The sequence below is a fragment of the Syngnathus floridae genome, chromosome 5, assembly GCF_059516105.1.
Source record: "Syngnathus floridae isolate MCC-2025c chromosome 5, RoL_Sflo_1.0, whole genome shotgun sequence".
NCBI classification, from domain to species: Eukaryota; Metazoa; Chordata; class Actinopteri; order Syngnathiformes; family Syngnathidae; genus Syngnathus; species Syngnathus floridae.
Window position 1 is genome coordinate 14,607,586 of NC_142417.1, and position 19,029 is coordinate 14,626,614.

Below are 19,029 nucleotides of genomic sequence, written 5' to 3' on the forward strand. Positions count from 1 at the left end.
TCTGAAAACCTCATAAAACAATTCAATTTTCCATGGTTAAATTAAGAGCAAGAAATGAGCAACCTCTCTGCAGCTAAAGTGCCCTGTCACGTCTGTCTATTTCCTTTCATCAGTCACCAACATACGTCAACATGACGCATTCCGAGAGGCTTTATGTAAGTTGAATTGTTCGTATATCCAATTAAAATCTGTAGGGGGTCATTTAACTTACATTTCCCCTGAAGTGTATGGAAGTATGGTACCCCCTCCACTACCCATCTGAAAAGTACTTCCTTTTCTGTGCCTAAATGACCACAGTCAGCGGAAGGCTCGGCCTCCTCGCTGGAAGTCCGGCGCTCCCAACAAGCTGGCCTCTGGGGTTTGTCTTGAAGTTGTTTCAGTTGACATGGCTGACACGGTTCACAGCAAGCCTCCTTGCTGAGCGGCAGGCCGGTCAACACCGTCTGCGGCAGGCCTCCTCGTTCAGCCGTTGGACAGCCAACACTGGCTGTGCAAGTCTCCTCACTGAGCAGCAGGCCGGTTAGCGCGGTCCATAGCAAGCCTCCTCGCTTATTGGCAAGCCTATTTATTTCATCCTTCAGGAATAGATGTACGTTGATCCCTTCTTTAGGCGTATTGCTACACCCAGCCACAACACATCTATTAAGCATCTTTGCTACCTTAGAAGTAAAATACTGTATTCCAAAACAACCGAACTTTGATTAAGCATAGTAAGCAAGCCAGGAAACAAGAGAAAGATACCTTGGCCTCCTCTGATATACCATATTGGCCCGAATATAAGACGACTCTGATTATAAGACGGCCCCCTCTTTTTCAAAATTCAAGTTTGAAAAAACCTGGCCGATCTTCGACCCACTTTTCTCTAGATTGTAGCTACGTTTCTCCATTTTCTGTTATCTCTTCTCTTATTTTCTTCTCTTTTCTTTCTGACCGCTATTTTTTCTTTTTCGTGCTACCGCTATTTTTATTTTTATTCTTCGTGACAGGGGTTCACTTTGGCCTGGGGAGTTAAGGTCAGCAGTCACTTTAATGATATCTGGCGCCATCTAGCGTTGTGAATGGGTATAATGTCAGGACCCCTAATGTAAGGCGACCCCCCACTTTTTCTTATTTCAATGCAAAAAACCACCGTCTTATATTTGGGCCAATACGGTAGTCAGGCTGATGTGTCAATCAAGCAGAGTCCAACCAAAAAGTGGACCTCAGTAAGTTCACCGCCCCTCTGTACCAAAATACCCTTTAATCACTGCTGAGTATTTTTTCAGGCGGGAATTGTAGTAAGGATATCATTTTTTAATACAGACTTTTCATGTAAATGCCGATGCCCGCTTTACGATTTATGTAAATCATTGCATGTTTTGCTTCATGTCAGTGCGCGTCTTTTTTTCGATATAATGTATGCTACAAACATTTTCAAGTGTTCCTAAAAATTTTAACACAGAAACACTTTCATAAAATCATAAATGAAGAAAGCCATATCAAGAGCCCAGTCCAACCCAGCGGCGCCTGGAAAACGGACTTTAAACCGATGATGATGATGATAAATGGTTATGTATTGTGTGCAAGGAAAACAACCTCAACTAAAATCGTAGATCCATGTTGCAAGACCTATACTGTCCTTTTTTTCCTAAATATTGATAATTGCTGTGTTGCATAAGATTTCAATTCCCAAACTGCAGGGTCATGTCTCATTGTCCTTTAAGAGCATGAAAATTTGCTTCAGCATCAAAAGTACATAAATAAAAACACAAAAGTAGGCCATGAACTGTAATTAGAAAGAAAAACATTCATCATATCACTCCATATCGGACTTTTATCAGCCCCTTTGACTTCATTTCAGGTACTGCTGTCAGTGTTAGTTATGCAATGTCAGCTAAATTTAAACCAATGCGGAAGAGGTTTGATCTTTACACAAGGGAGTGAACCGACTGTCTCCCGAGAATCTTCACAAAAAAGACACAGCCTCAGTCCTTGTTTAGATTGTGTGTTGCTTCTGTTAAGATTAAGTGTGAATACAGGAGAATAGGGTCAAAAAGCTCAAGGCTCTGCCTTCCGTCTTGCCGCGGTCTCATTGTGCATTGCTTGTGCCTTGCGCCCAGAGACAGTATTGGGGTCATAAATATGCAGCCAACCCTTATTTTCCTGAAGGAGTGCATTGACATTTCATATCTCCAGCCATGCCACCTGCAGACGGTCACATATCCTGTGGCGACGCATTGTTCACACAGACTTGGAAATAATGCATGCCAGGAAAGCTGGATCCGAGCTCACTTCAAACCCAGCAAGGATTCCTGGCTCATTGTTCCACCGAGCAGTCAATTCCACATGCCAGGCATGCTGTGTATGACCTTCACGAGGCTGCACTCACAGGAAAAAATATACTTCCTGAGTCAGTTATCACCGCTGGCGTGGAGGACTTTCCTTTTCCTTATAAGGCACTCAGGATATGAGAGGGCAAAGCTATGTGGTACTGTTTTTTCTTCAAGTTCCAGTTTTGCGACCGAACAGGGCCTCACTGCTTTACCAGATAAGATCAGCCAGCCAACAAATGGCTTCAGGTCAACTTTGGTTGTAAATACCACTTAAGACATTTGAAGAAAATAAGTTGTAATCCAAAGATTCTTTTTTTACTCTCAGAAATAGTTCCAGAAATGCTGAATATTTTTAGAGCGTCAATTTTGGGAAACAAAACGAAAAAACATGCACACTTTAAATAAGATTTGCCAGTAAATTGTGTGTGATAAGAAAGCTTTTGACATTCAGTTTTAAATACGTTGCTGCTTAAAATATGGTCTTTGTATCACCATAGGTAACAACAACGCATACAATAGCACTAAACAAAACAATGACATCATGAACTGTAGCTCTTCCTGTAGGCAATGCAAGCCATTAAATTTCCTCTTCATTGCTACAATAAGATGGATAAGACAAACAAATAGTGCCCTTATAAATATGGCACACATTTAAAAATAAAGAATTTAAAGTAGAATCTAAAATTGCACACACCTTCACAATTTAATGTCATCCAAATGTGTGAATGACAGTATAATGAATAATGTGTGTATTACAGTATAATGAATACTATTCTGTAAAGTAAAACTAAAAAATAACAGAACTAACAAATAAAATATCCAAAATATTAATCAACATCATTTTTCTATGATTCTCACTTTTGAATTAATAAGTGCACCTGCACAACAAGGTCCAAGAGGTTTACTGTATTGTGAAATCTACAAATATTAAATCACAATTAACAATTCACAAATTAATTATTTGTCTTATTACCCTTGGTTAGAGTGTTGTTGAACCGCAACATCTTCCTATTTTGATAACACTTGACTACTATTTGATACTGCCGGAGCATTGTTATTTTAACAATACTTTCATAGTCATATTACCATCATAGTTCTGGTTTAAAGTAATGTAGAAATTCATTGCGCCAAACTAACAATTGTCCATAATTATTTATATGGTGCGCTAGCTACTCAAGGTATGCGTATGCCGTAAGATATTCCAAACAGCTCTAAGTTTGATGCAGAGCACTCCTACACTACACACTCAAATATTTTTGTGCCCTCAAGTTACCTTAAATTTGGCGCAATATGGGGGAAAGTTAACTCTTTGTATGTTGCAGTGCAGTTCTGTTCTGCTGCTAAACAACAAATTGTTAATGCATATTCACAAAGAACGGAGTCACATAAAAAAAGCGCAAGGTTTGGAGTAAATTTTACATTTACATATTGTTTCTACTGAAGCTTTTGCATGTTTTTGCATGTCAATATATTTTAATTTTTAATCTATTTAATTTTAAATGTTTTTCTTTTCAGCTACATTATTGTTTGCTTTAGATTTTATTGTGTATTCTATTTAGTACCCTATATTGTCAATTTAACTTATTTTTCATAATGTATATCAGTATGATTTGTTGATGCCCTTTATTGTTTTTTGCAATACAAATTATTTTCACACATTATCATAAAATGATAAACCAGATGACACGTCCATCTTGATGAAAAACCTACAAATTCAATATAACTGATAAATTAAGTTTTATATCATCTTTGTTTTGGTTTGATTATGTTAATATTTTTGTTTTCATGCTGACATATAATAAGGTAATTTTGTAGTTGTCTCATCATACAAAATGATTTAAACACAATGTAACTATTTTTTTTAATTGTAAATGATTTATTCATTTTTTTTAATCTTACATTTTGCCTGAGTATACTCTAGCAGGGTTATAACTAAAGTAAAATACTGCATATGATATATGACATCTTCGTGGACCGTCTGACTGGACAAATCAAATGATATGATGTATTATTTCCTCAAATCATAACAAAAATAAATACGTACATAAATATTATTATTATTATTATCAATATTAATATTATTATTATTGTAATGTTAAACTTTATTAAATAATCCTAAGGCAGTTAAAGGTAAGTTAAACGTGAAGGTATTAGTTATGAATTTAATCTTCCCGTTGGTATTTTGACAACAACAACATCAACAACAAGAGCAGCAGCAGTTTGCTCGTCTGCCCTCTTTGCTTTACGACTGCTGATGTCACTGCAGGCTGGCGGAGTGACCCTCCCACAGCAGCAGCATAAATAGACGCAGGCTCAGCTCTCCTGCGCTCACTCAGCCTCACAAGCCAAGCAAGCCCGTCCGGCCTCTCTCTCTCCGCCTCAGCGCCAAACCAACCGAGAGACGAGATGTCCGCGTACGTGTCTTCAGACTGCCGCCGTGTCAGTCCTTCTGTCCACGGCAACAAGTTTGCTACGGCTCACCGCAAGAAAGCTGTGGCCAACATTTTCGACAACGTGAGCCAGGACGCCCTGACCAGACTCTTCCAGAAGACGGGCGACATGAAAGCAGAGGAGCGGGTGAGGAGCATCTTCTCCTACTCACACGATCCGGAGGAGACGGCCCGGGCGCTGATGGCTCTGAAGCAGCGGAAGAAGGACAAGTTCCTCCAGATCGCGGGTTTGCTCCGGCAAATGCTCAAACTCCGCTGACGGCACTGCTGTAGCCGCTTGTGTCTTCACTCACTCGGCTCGACTCGGAGCCGAAAACACGCAAGACTACGCTCCTGATGGGACTTGAACGCCGACTACTGTGTGTGTGGCGGCTATCCGAGGGGCGATGACGAGCTTGCAAAAGGCTGCCAGCGTGGTCACGTTGCAGCGCCGGAGAGTCCCGCCATGACCGGATGGAAGCAGATGAGATGATGGAAGCAATGAAGGACATAAAATGACTCCCCTGAAGCTTGAATTCAGCCATGCTGATGAGGCAGCAGCACACAAAGGAGGTGCTGGTGGAAAGCAACAACTATATGAGACTTGAAATGCCAGAAGAAGAACCTTTATGGATGCCTGTCCTGAACACATGCCTTCTTCCAACATGAACACTGTCACTGCTGTGGCTCCTAATTTAAATCTCAATTAGCCACTTTTTCACGAATGATGTGTCCTATTCTGTGCCCTTTTTAATAAATCGTTTTGTTTACAAAAGTAAAGCTCTGCTTGTGTGCAACCTTATTTCTGAGTTCACATGAACCACCATTTTCGACTCACGCATGAAAAAGGATATCCCTTGTGTCATTTTAAGATACAATTGACATAAGTGCTGTGCTTCAAAGTCATTTTAATGGCCAAAAAGAGACAGGCTTACATCTACCTCTCTTCCTTAACTGTAAACATTGTAAGGAGACAAAGGCAGTAAGGTGGTGCAGATGACAAGCCATTGTAGCACAAAGGCCACAATAAATGGCTGAATTATAATTATAGCTGAGAGAGCACAACTAAAACTGAGAGAAAATCACAAGTGTGGACAGTTTATTATGATATTTATAAGATTAGTGACATATATAACAAAATATAAGGTAAAATCTAAAGATGACTGCTGTTGTTTTGACATCAAGCCGTGACAAATGAAAACTGAATTAAAATGAAAAATCTGTTGAACGTTCATAAATAGCATCATCTATTCATAACGTCATCATTTAAATCTGAAAGTAGTCAGGTAATTGCCTGTAAACTAAACATGTCTTTCACAGCTTATGGCTAAGGTGATAATTAATGTTGAGTCATGTAACCAAGCCCAAATTTCTTCATAAAGTGCGTGGTTGGCACATTTTTGTTTTCATACTGCTCTTTGTTCTGACGAGACAAGCCCATTGGAGAGTGAATATTCTATTACTCAGAGAAGGATGTAATTAAGCCTGCCTGGGTTTCCCTCAAACAGCCACGCGCTACATCAGACCGGCGAGAACCAGTTGAGATCAGGCTGGGGAGGGCGGGAGTGATTCCTCTGCGCTGTGTGTTTGCGCTGGACTCTATTTAATCATCCCTTCTCTCTAGATAAGAACCTGTTAAAGTAGCATTACAGGCTTTAGACTTGTCCAGGCTTTGCTTCTTCACCTTCTGATTTATCCTTCTCGACAAAATCATAAATGACATTTTTATGCAGTAAGCTTTTAGTGCATTTACTCCGACCTCAGAGGTTTTTGTCGTGTTTTATAGCTTTTCATCAATGCAAAAGGAGCATCTGTAGCAGGCTTTGTTGCTGACGCAAAGATGGTTCGAGTGGCCGCCTCCTAATCTGCTTGCTTTGGTAGTCCCTCTACCGGCTCAAACCAGTTTCTTGGTTTGTGACACATGACGCCATTGCGCTGGTGTGTCGCTCACGTGCTGCAACATACGGTATACTAAAGGGCGCTGAAAAGAAATACAGCTCACCCTCAGGGGAGCGTCATCTGTGACAGTCTTATCACTCTTCTGACACATAACTGCCGCAAATGAGTTGCTGTGTGTTGGAATGACCTCACTAGTAAGAAAGGCCAAAATTAAACAGTGACAAATAAAAAGCAGCATATAAACTGTATTATTGTGGCCGTGTATGTGTGTGTATTAAATATCGTTGCCATGGCTCGGGAAATTTGTCTTAACCAAGAACTTCTATCTCAATGTATGTATGAGCCATCTCATATCAAAAGCCAACTGGTTGAGACAGATATTCACATCTCACCAGTGCTGGGCGGAGTTCCCTGTTTGTTCCAAGCGAGGCCTTATGTTTTGCATGCAGATTCATATAGCTATGACCAAAATTTTTCACTCAAATTTGTTTTTGTAAAATGAATTCCTTATAGAAGATGGCACTGCTTAGCACGTATTCCTCACAGTTCAGAGATACAGGGTTCGATTCCGGCTCTGGCGTGTTCTCCCCTTGCCTGTGTTGGTTTTCTCCAGGCGCTCCGGTTTCTTCCCACATTCCAAAGACATGCAAGATTGACTGCTCCAAATTGTCCATAGCTGTGAATGTTTGTTTGTCTATGTGGCAACCAGTGCAGGGTGTACCCCACCTACTGCCCCAAATCAGCTGGGATAGGCTGCAGCATGTCCGTGACCCTTGCGAGGATGGGCGGTTTGGAAAATGAATGAATTAATTCCTTTTAGACCATGATCTGTAAAGTTCATCATTTAATTGTTCTGTTAAAAGTATCGCTGCACGCAATAAGTCTTCAACTGAGGTCACTGAGGCCACACTTCATGCTTTATCATCCAAGTCTGTTCACCATGTAAACGATTTTGGCACTTTTAGCTTTCTGCTGTTTCATGTCTTTCTCCTAGCTTAAGTCATTTTTTAATGTGCATACCCTTTTATTGCCATCCAATTGTTCAGGAAAATAAAGCTAAAATTTAAATCAATTGTCTAAGCGGTGTTGGCTACAGTGTGCCGTGCTGGACTTGGGCCCATCCTCTCCCACCCTTTTCCTGCCTTTTATCAGCCTTAGAAACAGTAAATGCTTTCATGTCAACAGACACTGTGGCAGACAGCCTTCGGACCTGGACGACTGTTAGAGGAAGAGAAAGGGTAAAGGTGTGGGCTGGGAGGGGAAAAGGCTTCAACGGAACTATGGAAACATAAAATGCCAACCAATACAAAGGTTCATATATAGCAACATTTTAGCTAAACAAGATTGAATATACTCTGAAACGGAATTGGGTGTGCCTAATAATATTAAATAATGGAACAAACTTGTGAACTATATAGACTGTGCATTCAAGACAAATGTAATTCAAAATGTATGTACATGTTTTGTCCATTTCTTTTTGGTTTTGACAGGTTAAAGTTAACCTCATGTGTATTGCTAAATGTGGCTAAAGACTCGATTAAAAATAGTTTGTGCTTTTGAGAAACATGCACACTTAAGATCATATTCAATATAGCAGGGTTACAAATGTGTCTACGTCTTTTTTTTTGTCAAACAAAGTAAAAAAATCCATGTTTGAACAATCACCGATTGCCGCAAGACCAACAGTTTTTGTGTGTGTGTGTGTGTGTGTGTGTGTGCGCGTGCGTGCGTGCGTGTGCGTGTGCGTGCGTGTGTGTTTTTTGAAAAGAGGGTGACGCAGACAGGCACCAGATCAGCGATTACAGTGCAGGGAGTGGTAGACGACTTGTTTCCAGTGCCAACCGGTTCAAACCAAGATCTTATGAGGAACTAAGCATGAGGTATGAACTAGTTTCGGATTAGTCAGCATTGTCGCTGGAAGCTCCCGCCATAAAAGGAACTGCCATGGACATATACCGCATTGAAACAGATCCATGCTTCAGGACTTTTTAAAAGACACTAAACATATCTTCCAAACATATATCTAGATTTCACAGCATTATGGAAATAGTATATTATTCTTTCTATTTTGATTATGATTTATTACAGAGAGCTTATAGAGTTCCGCTTAATAAGAAATGAGGCATCCTGACACATTTGATGGTAATTCTTAATTTAACAATTAATTTAACACATTCTGTTTGTAAGATTACCCAGTGTGCTGGACATCTTGGACATTGATCTCTGGGAGGTGGTGGTAGACTTTTTAATGGCCCCAAGCACTTTGGAGGTTAAACCCCCCCAAATAAAAATGAAATAGTGAAAGTAGTAGTAGTATATTGTTGAAAATATTTAGTTTTAGACTACATGTGTAAATTATGTGTCAACACTGCCCATCTTCCCCCTCCCTCGCTTTCCACTTCGACTGAGGTTTAAATCATTGGCTGGGATAATATGTGTCACTGGAAAACTATGTATCAACAGCCTCTCGGTCAACGAACGTTTTTGAGCGGCCCTTGGCGATTGATTATGGGAGCCCAGATTTTGCGCTTTGGAATGCTTCTGCCCGTAAACATTCACACTTGTTATATTTTAGTGATTAAGGGCTCGAGATTAATGGACAGTTAAATATGCTCAAGCATAAAAACATTTGTGACTGTACAGACCTCATTGAATGTGCTCTTTTCTAGACTTAGACTTCCATTAATTGTCATTCAAATAAACTAAGTATGCGGAACCAAATGGCATTACACGGCTCAAACAGAAGTAAGAAACAAAACAAAAGCCACCACCAACAACTACAACCAGCATTATCTTAAACATAATCATGATAATTATATTTTTTAAATGACTCTACTGGTCACGGGACAGCAGTGGTATGGGGTGGGGGTTTTGCATACGGACATGGACTTTCAGGGTACAAGCCAGTCTCCAAGTGATCATCACTTGCCTGTGGAGGTTTACATGCAACATACTTTCCACACTTTGATCTCCTGCATGGACGCTAGCAAATCAATGTTTGCTTCCACCATGTCCTACTCGCATGCCAGTTTTAAAAGCAATGCTGATTAAATTGGCTGCAAAACAAGTTGGCTGTGTTCACGCCCAGAACAACACCAACCGGCTGTTTTTAAATGCGGGCCGAGCGGCGTGTTGCTGCGAAAATATTAAGGCTTGCCCATATGCACAGTTAAACCACACTGGGCAAAAATGCTGTAAACCTTCCTTTAAAACCAAACATTCCACATGTCCAAGTTGAGTTAAAGTATTTTTCTTCTCTGATCTCACATTTTAATATCTGCCAAATGATTAACCGCAGCCTTCATTCCAACAGGACTGATCCTAATTCTGCCCTACATCTCTTCTTGCTGTGTCAAACTCAGGATCCATGGTAATCCTCAAGCACTCTCCAACTTAACCCTGACTGACAATGTTGACACCACTGAAGAGGGTTTGATCATTCAAGCCAAAACGATGCCCTATTTTCTCCTGCACGTGTCACTAGCTGCTGGCCGACTGACTGGACAATCCAGAGCAAAGGTCAGAGCGCTATAGTGATGTAAACTGTGTACATACAGGAAGCAGTTGAAATATTTGCAAAGATGAGTGCAGGAAAAAGAAAGGGCACTTGTCCTGCTAACGCGCCATCCAGTCTGACTCATTGTTTTTTTTTTTTTTTTTTCCTCGGAGTCCAGATTCACTCTTGACGGGAAAATGATTCCACAGCGTCAAAGGATTCCTGGCATTCAGCACATTTGTTGTCTTGCTTGAAGTGTTGCGTCAGTGGTGTACTTTTTACCTCACCTCTGCCACCTATGTGCCAGCCACAAAGGGACCAGGCCACTTTCTCCACATCCTACGCAAGACATTCCAAACACTTTCTGCATCATGGATCACACCATGTGTCACAACAATGCTAACATGACTCGTGCTAACTGCACAAGCAATGTCACACCATAGGTAATAACATGTATTAACCTTTGAGTTTCAAAGGTCAAATCATTCCGAACACCTGCTCATAATGCTTTTCAGTCCAAGAGATGTAACAATAACTCATTAGTAGAATGAATTGAAAATAATGAAAAACAACTAAAAATTGGATCTGCACCAACTTTCTTGATTTGGAGCTAGAGTTACTCAATTTATATTTCGAACATACCAACAACTACAGATAGGCTTGAAGCCAAATTTAAATGAGCATTTTCTTTGTTGGTTTTTGTTTGGTTTTGTGGTTAACAAATACAAAAATATATCATCATTTAACAATTGAAGGCAAAAATATTTCAAAGTTTAGATTTGTGTGTATGTTAATGTAAACAGAGCTTTGTTTCTATGTGCCCTGTGATTGGTTGCTGACCACTTCAGGGTGTATGCTGCCTCTTTTCTCAACTAGAAACATGTTGAAAATGCTATGGTCTTTTTTGAATGACAAAATTGACATTTCAGTTAATTTCAATAATACTGATACAGGTAAATAATCACAAAACTAGAGACAGCTCAAACACAATTTAGAAGCACATTGAAGAGTATAAAACAATAACATCAACTTTATTTTGTGATCTACCCCCGTGGGGACTAAGCGGTACAGAAAATGGATGGATGGATTAGCAGCAGAAAATGGACATCACGATGGACAAGTTGCTCAGAAAGTATGCCTCACAATGCTGAGATTCAGGTTTGATTCTGGGCCCGGCTCTTATTGTGTGGCATTAACTTGTTCTCCCTTCAATAACTTTCCCGAGGGTGTTTTGGCTTCCTTCTAAAAACATGCATGCCACGTTCATTTAAAATTCAAAAGAACAGTATTTTGTCTATATTATATGTTCTGGCCTTATCGGGAACTCGGCTTTGACGAAATGTGCTGAGTAAACAGACAATGAGTAAGTCTGAATCTGTCAAGTCTTCCATGAAAGTTCTGACCCCTTTGTAAGCGTGTGCGTCTGCCAGGACGGTCTGTTCTGAGTTTGTGTGAGATGAGTCCCTGGAGCTACAGTAGAGACATGTCCAGGGCTTGGTCAGGATGGGGCCCTTTGTTGTTCACTATTGTCTTGATCAATCTGTGTTTGTACGTTGTGTAAGTGTGCGTGTGAGTGTGTGTGCGTATGTGTGTTTGAGGCAGCTCTGGAGAAAGACCTTTCCTGTGTGGCGCTGGTGGTTCCTCCTGGGGCTCAGCAACCGACAGGCCTGCAGACATACTGTCTCGCCCCAGTTCCACCACAAGGCCTTACCATTGTTCTGCGTGTTCACTCCCTTTGTCCTGTCTAGTTTCTACGCACACACACACACACACACACACACACACACACACACACACACACACACACACACACACACACACACACACACACACACACACACACGCACGCACACACACACACACACACACACACACACACACACACACACACACACACACACACACACACATACACACGCACACGCACACACACACACACGCACACACACGCAACTATAGATATAAACCTCAACTGCTATTTATACATACATACATATCCGTCCATTATTTTGCAATTAATAAAAATGTTTGTCATATCTTGAAAGGAGACCATTGTGTCAGCATGAAAAAATACATGACTGCTGAGTGCTAGAATGCTAGTGTTGCACACACTGCCAAAAAGTTAGACTGAATTTGGTGTGAGTAGGTAAGAATATGCAAAACTATTTCCCAGCTTTTCAATGATGTTCACGAAAAGATGAGGCAAGGAAGAGGTCAGGGAAGAGCCCATTCATTTTGAGTGTGGATCTGGTGACTATTTTTTTTTCACTTTTGATATTTTTACAAGAGTTTGATATGTTCTTAATTTTCACTGATGCAGGTAAACAATATGAAGATAATCCATTACCATTCAAGTTTTGTTTGTTTTCATTTATTATCTTCATGTGAAACCCTATAAACCATTGGCAAAGTTGCAATTTTTTTTTATCAAATTTAATCTAGTATATTCTTTTGTAATATTGATACTGAGCGATTAAACTGCTGTTATTACAGTTACACTAACGTACATAAGAGCCTCAACTCCAGGTCACCAAGGAAAGGTCAATAAAACAAATGATGTAATGAGCGGGTATTGGCCGTGACAACGACGCACTTTACCTGAGGGTGAAGGGGAGTATGCTGTTGATAACGTGCTTTCAAGCTCTTCCCAAGTCCTGTATATAAAGATAAAGCAGAAGAATGTCAAAATTATAATGATCAAAGTCCTCACTTTGTTGTAGACTGACACTGTATTTTATCTGTTGAAGGGTAATGAGTGCATGCCAGGTCTATACTAAGAAGCACTGCATGGACTTCAGACCGTGAAGAGAGTTTCTTATGAAGCATTTGAAGAAAAATAAGTCCGCTTTTCTTAGTACACAATGGATTTTTCAGTTTACAGTACGCCTACTGTGTTTATCATTAGATATCAATATAAACGTGTTGTTTTTCATTTCCAGTGAAAGCTTTTTTTTTATCATTCTCGGTTCTGTGGATGGTTTTCTTTTGGGAATTCCAAAGAAGCAATTTTTCAAGTAGCGTATTTGTTTTAATGAGAAGAGACTGGAATGCTTTTTGAGAAATAAGACTCTCACAAGTGTTATAACTGGAAATGAGTTTTTGGGGGTGGTACTTTGGCCCGTAATTACGCTCAATGCTCAAATGTCCTTAATACATTCCACTTGCCCAGATATAAGTAAAGCAAGTAAGTAACACTGAAAAAATAAAATAAAGTTAAATTAAAAAAAAAAAAAATATATATATATATATATTATATATATTATATATATATTATATATTATATATATTATATATTATATATATTATATATATATATATTTTTTTATATATAATATATATAATATATAATATTGATCCCTTATCACATAAGTGTAAAACGTGACTACCAGATTTCAACACGTTAGTTAAATTAATTTATATTCAAACACATAAAGAACAGAAAATAACACCTAGGAATGCGGCTAACTTTCTTACACCTGACACACAATCACTTTGTAAATCGTAATGACTGAAACAAGCAAATAAACCTTTAATAAATCACAATAAACCAAAACAAAGAAACGTGCCCTTTGTTCACACTCGAGACTCCTAAAAACGTTATCCGCCGCCAAATTCATTTGCACAAAACAATAGCTACCTTCAAACACATAAACCTGCCCATCACTCATCAGCTGAGAAAGGAACTTGATAAAGAAAAAGGAAACTGATAAGGCTCAATTACCCTGCACCTGATTCATATCTGAGTGGGCCCACGTCAGGCATACGGCACTGATAGGGTGGAGTGGTGTGCAAGCCGTCTGCTGCAGCCGGGCCAAGATACTGTTTCTTGAATACGATCCACATTTGCGGTAAATGTGTTTTACAGATGTTCATTTCACTACTTCATGTACCATACATACAAATGGCATATGTCGTTTTACTGTTGACAAGAAATTACATTAAAGACAACACTGCAGTAAAAGGTGTTTCGCAATTATCCATCCATCCATCCATCCATCCATCCATCCATCCATCCATCCATCCATCCATCCATCCATCCATCCATCCATCCATCCATCCATCCATCCATCCATCCATCCATCCATCCATCCATCCATCCATCCATCCATCCATCCATCCACCTACCCGTCCATCCATCATTGGCCCCAAGATGATATGTGCATACATACATTTTGATATTTGCACGACATTTGACAGTTAGTATGTTGTGACGCCCAGTAATAAAATTGTTTGTCTTCCTGCAAAGAAGCACTAAACTAGCACGCAAACTAAATTGACATTTAGCACTCTATTATGTATTCCATTAGTATTATACTGTGATTGTATTTACCATTGTGTTTTATTTAGAAGACAAATTGTATGGTCTTGAATACTTTTCCAATGGAAACAACCTTGAGCAGTTTTGGCATGTCAAATAAAATAGAAAAATAGAAATAAACAAATAAACAAAAAATAGACTAATAATGAATCAAAACTAATAAATCTGAAAACAATAATATTGACAAAAATGATAGTATTATATCACTGGCAGAGCAAGAATGGGGGCGTGGGGGCAGTGTCCCCCCCCCTTTCAAAATATGCTTGGACCTCCCAGCTGCCAGGCCAGGACTTTTTCACGCACATTTCCAGCCGTCCCTCGAAATATAAATATAAAGAATCTTTATCAGTTAATGAGGAAACATTTGGTTTTGTAAAAAAGGAAAAAAAAAAAAAAACGTTTATTTTAAGGTCTTCCTGAAATAACCTTTAACACCCACCATGCCCCCCGCCCCCCCAAGAAAAAAAAAATTCAGGGCTCCACCAGTGTGTTATAGTCGATTAGTTTCAAACTATTCTGGCAAGATGCAGCTACAGTGGTCATGTAAATTTCATACAGCGTGATCATGCGGCATGCCACGGGAGGGTATTATTTGTCTGTCAAGTCTGAAATTTTGGCAGTAAAATGAGAGTGGCAGTGGGTAAAGGAGGCTACACAGAGCATAAAGTCAAATATATGTAAAAGCTCCAACAGTTAATATTTAGCTGCCCGCATGTTGTACATGAGCCCAGAACTGGTTTGGAACCAGTTCAGATTAACCTTAAGGGTCAAGTTCGAGAGAGCTGGAGAGAGTAGCAGAGTGCACCACAAATTTATCCGGGCAGCCTGGCACCTTACAGTAAAGCCTATAAGCAGATCATCTGTCAGGCGGCCACAACAGACGCACCGTTGCATGCTGTACGCTAAAACGGCAACATCCATCGAATTGACAGAATTTGTGACACAAATAATTTCTCATCTCGGCATTTAATCAATTCTTCGGAAACTCTCATAAATCACCAGTTTAAAATAAATCTACAAATCTTCACTACGTACTGCTGAAAGAGGAATTACGGTGATTCAAACCTAAGAATGAGATGAGAGTTGAAAATGACTAATCTTATTAATCTCTTCAGTTATGAGACATCCATTTACCCAGGCCGTGATTATATCACAATGCTGTCTGCCAGCTTATTTGTGGTGACATGCCAATGAGTTGAGCTTGGATTAAGTGGCACCAATTAGAGAGGGAGAGAGGGTAATTGCATTACCACAAAAACCTAAATTAGTAAAAATTTGGATCCAGTTGATTTGGACGGTTTCACTGTTTTTCTTTCCACCCATTGGTCGCAGTTCATGTCATCAGTAATGACTTTCCAGAGGGTATATTTACATTTTTAATGGTCTGAAAGCCTATGTATCAGAATAGAGAAAATATTTGTTTGGCAATTACGTCAACACACAAGAAATTTGTTGCCGATAGTTTTGGGTAGTGTAGTAGCCTCCAATAGCAGCGGTCCCCAACCACCGGGCCCCGGACCGGTACCGGTCCATCGGTCATTTTTGTACCGGGCCGCACAGCAAAACAAACACCATTATTTTTTTATCGACGATCAATTAATTCAGATCAAGACACTCGTCCCGGTCACGTAACATATATCCCCAGTCGAGCCCACAAAGCTACGGAGCAGATACTTAGGGGTGAGTTTTATTTTTATGCGATTTTTATTATAAATGTATTATTTGTTTATATACTTATATAAAGGCCGGTCCACGAAAATATTGTCTGACATGTTACTGGTCTGTAGCGCAAAAAGGTTGGGAACGGCTGTCCTATAGGATAACACAGTAGATGTGTACACAAAAAACTGGAGAGAAAATCTATACATTTAGAATATTTTCACAAATGTGCAGAGTCCAATGCTAAAATAAATTATGTGCAGTATTTCACATGATTACAAGATATTGTTTGTCTTTATTTTTTTATTATGATAAGCATGATGAGCATGATAGTTGTTTTGAAGACAAGTATCGTCTGTCATTGTCATCACGGATGTCACATGACACCGCCAAGAACTTTTCATAAATACTCTAAATCTCATTTGGTGTTATTTGACATTGTCTTTAGATAGCGATATCATAATGACAGAAGGTGACATCTTGGACTAAGCGATTACTACTTAGGCTTATTGGAATTTGGCTGAATGCAGTAACGTGGGACCATCTTTGCAGCCAAAGTGCCTACCCGAAGAAAGGTTGCCATCTGGTGTTAGAACAGTTTCCCAACTTTGAGAGAGCCGGTTATCATCGTCTCGATTCATGGTTTGCTCTCTTGGTCTAATCCCAGCCTTTTCTATAATAGGCTCCAACAGAATACAGTACAATACAACTTTATTTATATCGCACATTTCACAACTACTGCAGCTTGTAACAAAGGCCTATGTATATAATATATGATACATGATAATGATACAACTACAGACAGTATATTAAAACACAAACAAATGTAGAGTAGTAGTCTTATTTTGGGTTGAAAGCGAAGAATAAAAGTGCATCTTAAACTGTGTAACATTTAAGGGAGAGTGTTATTCCAGAGGGAAAGACCTGCAAAAGAGAAAGCTCAATCCCCTCTGAGGCTCTGCTTAGTCCCTCGGCACCTCCAGTAGAGTCTGGTCTGCGGACCTGGACACCGGGCTGGTGTGTAGGGTTGTAGTAGCTTAGAGAGCTAAGGTGGTGTGAGGCTATTTAACAATTTGAAAACAAATAGAAGTATCTTGCTCCCTCTTACGAGCTCCAGTTAGAGGTGAGCGGCAGCATTTTGGAAAAAGTGGAGATGCTTGAGGGAGGACTGGTGGACTCCAAAGTAGAGTGCATTATGTAGTATAGCCAAATTGTAACGATATTATATTACATGTCAATAATCATCTCAATTTATTTTTGCATCTAGTATGTGTGTATGTGTGTGTGTGTGTGGGGGGGGGGTATTTTAGCGATAGTGTGATATATGAATTTTTTTTAGAATTGGTTTGACCTTGTGGGGAGTGTGGGGGCTGATAGAGAACTTCATTACACTTCAATACTACAATCTTTGTATGAAAAGGGCTGTATCATCGAAGTTTGATTGATTGATTGATTGATTAGTTGATTGATTGATTGATTGATTGATTGATTGATTGATTGATTGATTGATTGATGCAACCTAATGAATTGTACAGTATTGAGTTGCCTGATTGCTGTAGTAGTAATTCATGTACTAGACTCTCCACACCATCCTTATCCAACCATTTATTTGGTGTTTTTCAAAATATCCCATAGCTTCAAAAATTATGATTCAGTTTAAGAGTGTTATAAATTGTTGGATTAAAACAATTTTAATAAGCACCTTATGACTCCACTTAGTTACATGTACTGCAGATATGAATATCATAATTGAGATAAAAAAACCTTTGTTTCTAAATTTGATTAAATCAGTCACATTTCAAAAATGTACTGTGTTGTTAGTATAATGAGTCTAGTGACTACCAGGTGTGTTATGGAGGATATGCACATTGCTGGCATTGCTGATCGATTATAGTGCATGCTTTTATTGTGGTGATCCCAAAAAAAGTTATTTAGTGGCGTGCTTCTTACAAATTCGGATGTTGCAGACAAAATTAACACTTTTATTATTTTACTTTAATTAGATTGTACATTTTTTATTTAAAAAAAATAACACTTTTATCCTCTATATTTGGAAATCAATGAGGAAAAACTCTATTATCAATGTGTAGGTTGAACATAGGCATTTAAAATGTAATTAAATTGATCAAATGGTTACTCGTGTATCATTTAAGAATGTGTCGACGTCCTCTGACCATCAAACCCATCCATCCATCCATCCATCCATCCATCCATCCATCCATCCATCCATCCATCCATCCATCCATCCATCCATCCATCCATCCATCCATCCATCCATCCATCCATCCATCCATCCATCCATCCATCCATCCATCCATCCATCCATCCATCCATCCATCCATCCATCCATTTTCTGAACCGCTTAGCGGGGGTCGCGTGCGTGCTGGAGCCTATCCCAGCCATTCTTGTGTATTGTAAGAACATACTACCATCTAGTGGTCATTATAGATACATACATGTACAATACACTGCTGCCATGCACAGAGCTGTCCAGTGTCTTGTATACTTTGAGATACCCAATAAAAGTGACTAAACATGGTTCCTGGATGCAACTTGTGTCTACAGGGAGATGCTAATAAATCACTGTTATTGAATCAGCCACAATACATGCAGTCATTATCTTCTTGCTTTGTTAAACAATAAACAAAAGAGTACCAGGCAGCAAGGAATGGCACTTCCTTGTATCCAGATGGCAGAGTTATTTTCTGCCCATTGGAATGTAGATTATTTACATGCTTTGTTAAGATGCCAATGCTCATTGTTTTTCCAAATTAATTCCACAATTGTCATGGGGTAGCGGAACAGAGACGCAAGGGAAAAGCCAAAACAAGCACATGAATCATTGCTTGGAAATTCCCCTAAAAGAACAAACCTGACAACACATTTGCTATTTTTCAAAGTTCCCAGCAAAACATT

General features: G+C 39.4%; 2 protein-coding genes and 1 long non-coding RNA gene across 3 annotated transcripts in view; 2 read left to right on the forward strand and 1 right to left on the reverse strand.

The window, feature by feature from the left end:
* Positions 1-4,620: 4,620 nt before the first annotated feature.
* Positions 4,621-5,521, forward strand: tcima (transcriptional and immune response regulator a). Its single transcript, XM_088377284.1, has one exon. It carries the CDS (start codon positions 4,719-4,721, stop codon positions 5,019-5,021), a length of 303 nt encoding a protein of 100 aa, XP_088233410.1. The 5' UTR covers positions 4,621-4,718; the 3' UTR covers positions 5,022-5,521.
* A 2,223-nt stretch (positions 5,522-7,744) lies between these two features.
* LOC148398358 (uncharacterized) lies at positions 7,745-13,327 on the forward strand. The gene is made up of 4 exons (XR_015858697.1): positions 7,745-7,878; positions 8,409-8,520; positions 9,954-10,159; positions 10,315-13,327. It is a non-coding gene; the product is annotated as an uncharacterized LOC148398358 (long non-coding RNA).
* Positions 11,254-19,029, reverse strand: part of zmat4a (zinc finger, matrin-type 4a) — a 96,101-nt gene continuing 88,325 nt past the window's right edge. Inside the window, exons 7-8 of the mRNA XM_088376732.1 lie at positions 12,735-12,790; positions 11,254-11,887 (exon numbers count right to left, since the gene is read on the reverse strand). Coding sequence (XP_088232858.1) covers positions 11,844-11,887; positions 12,735-12,790 — 100 coding nt within the window. The 3' untranslated portion in view covers positions 11,254-11,843. The remainder of the gene's footprint in view (positions 11,888-12,734; positions 12,791-19,029) is intronic.

Bases quoted from the DNA above. Each gene is read 5' to 3' on its own strand.
- tcima (XM_088377284.1), top strand. From the start codon at position 4,719: ATGTCCGCGTACGTGTCTTCAGACTGCCGCCGTGTCAGTCCTTCTGTC.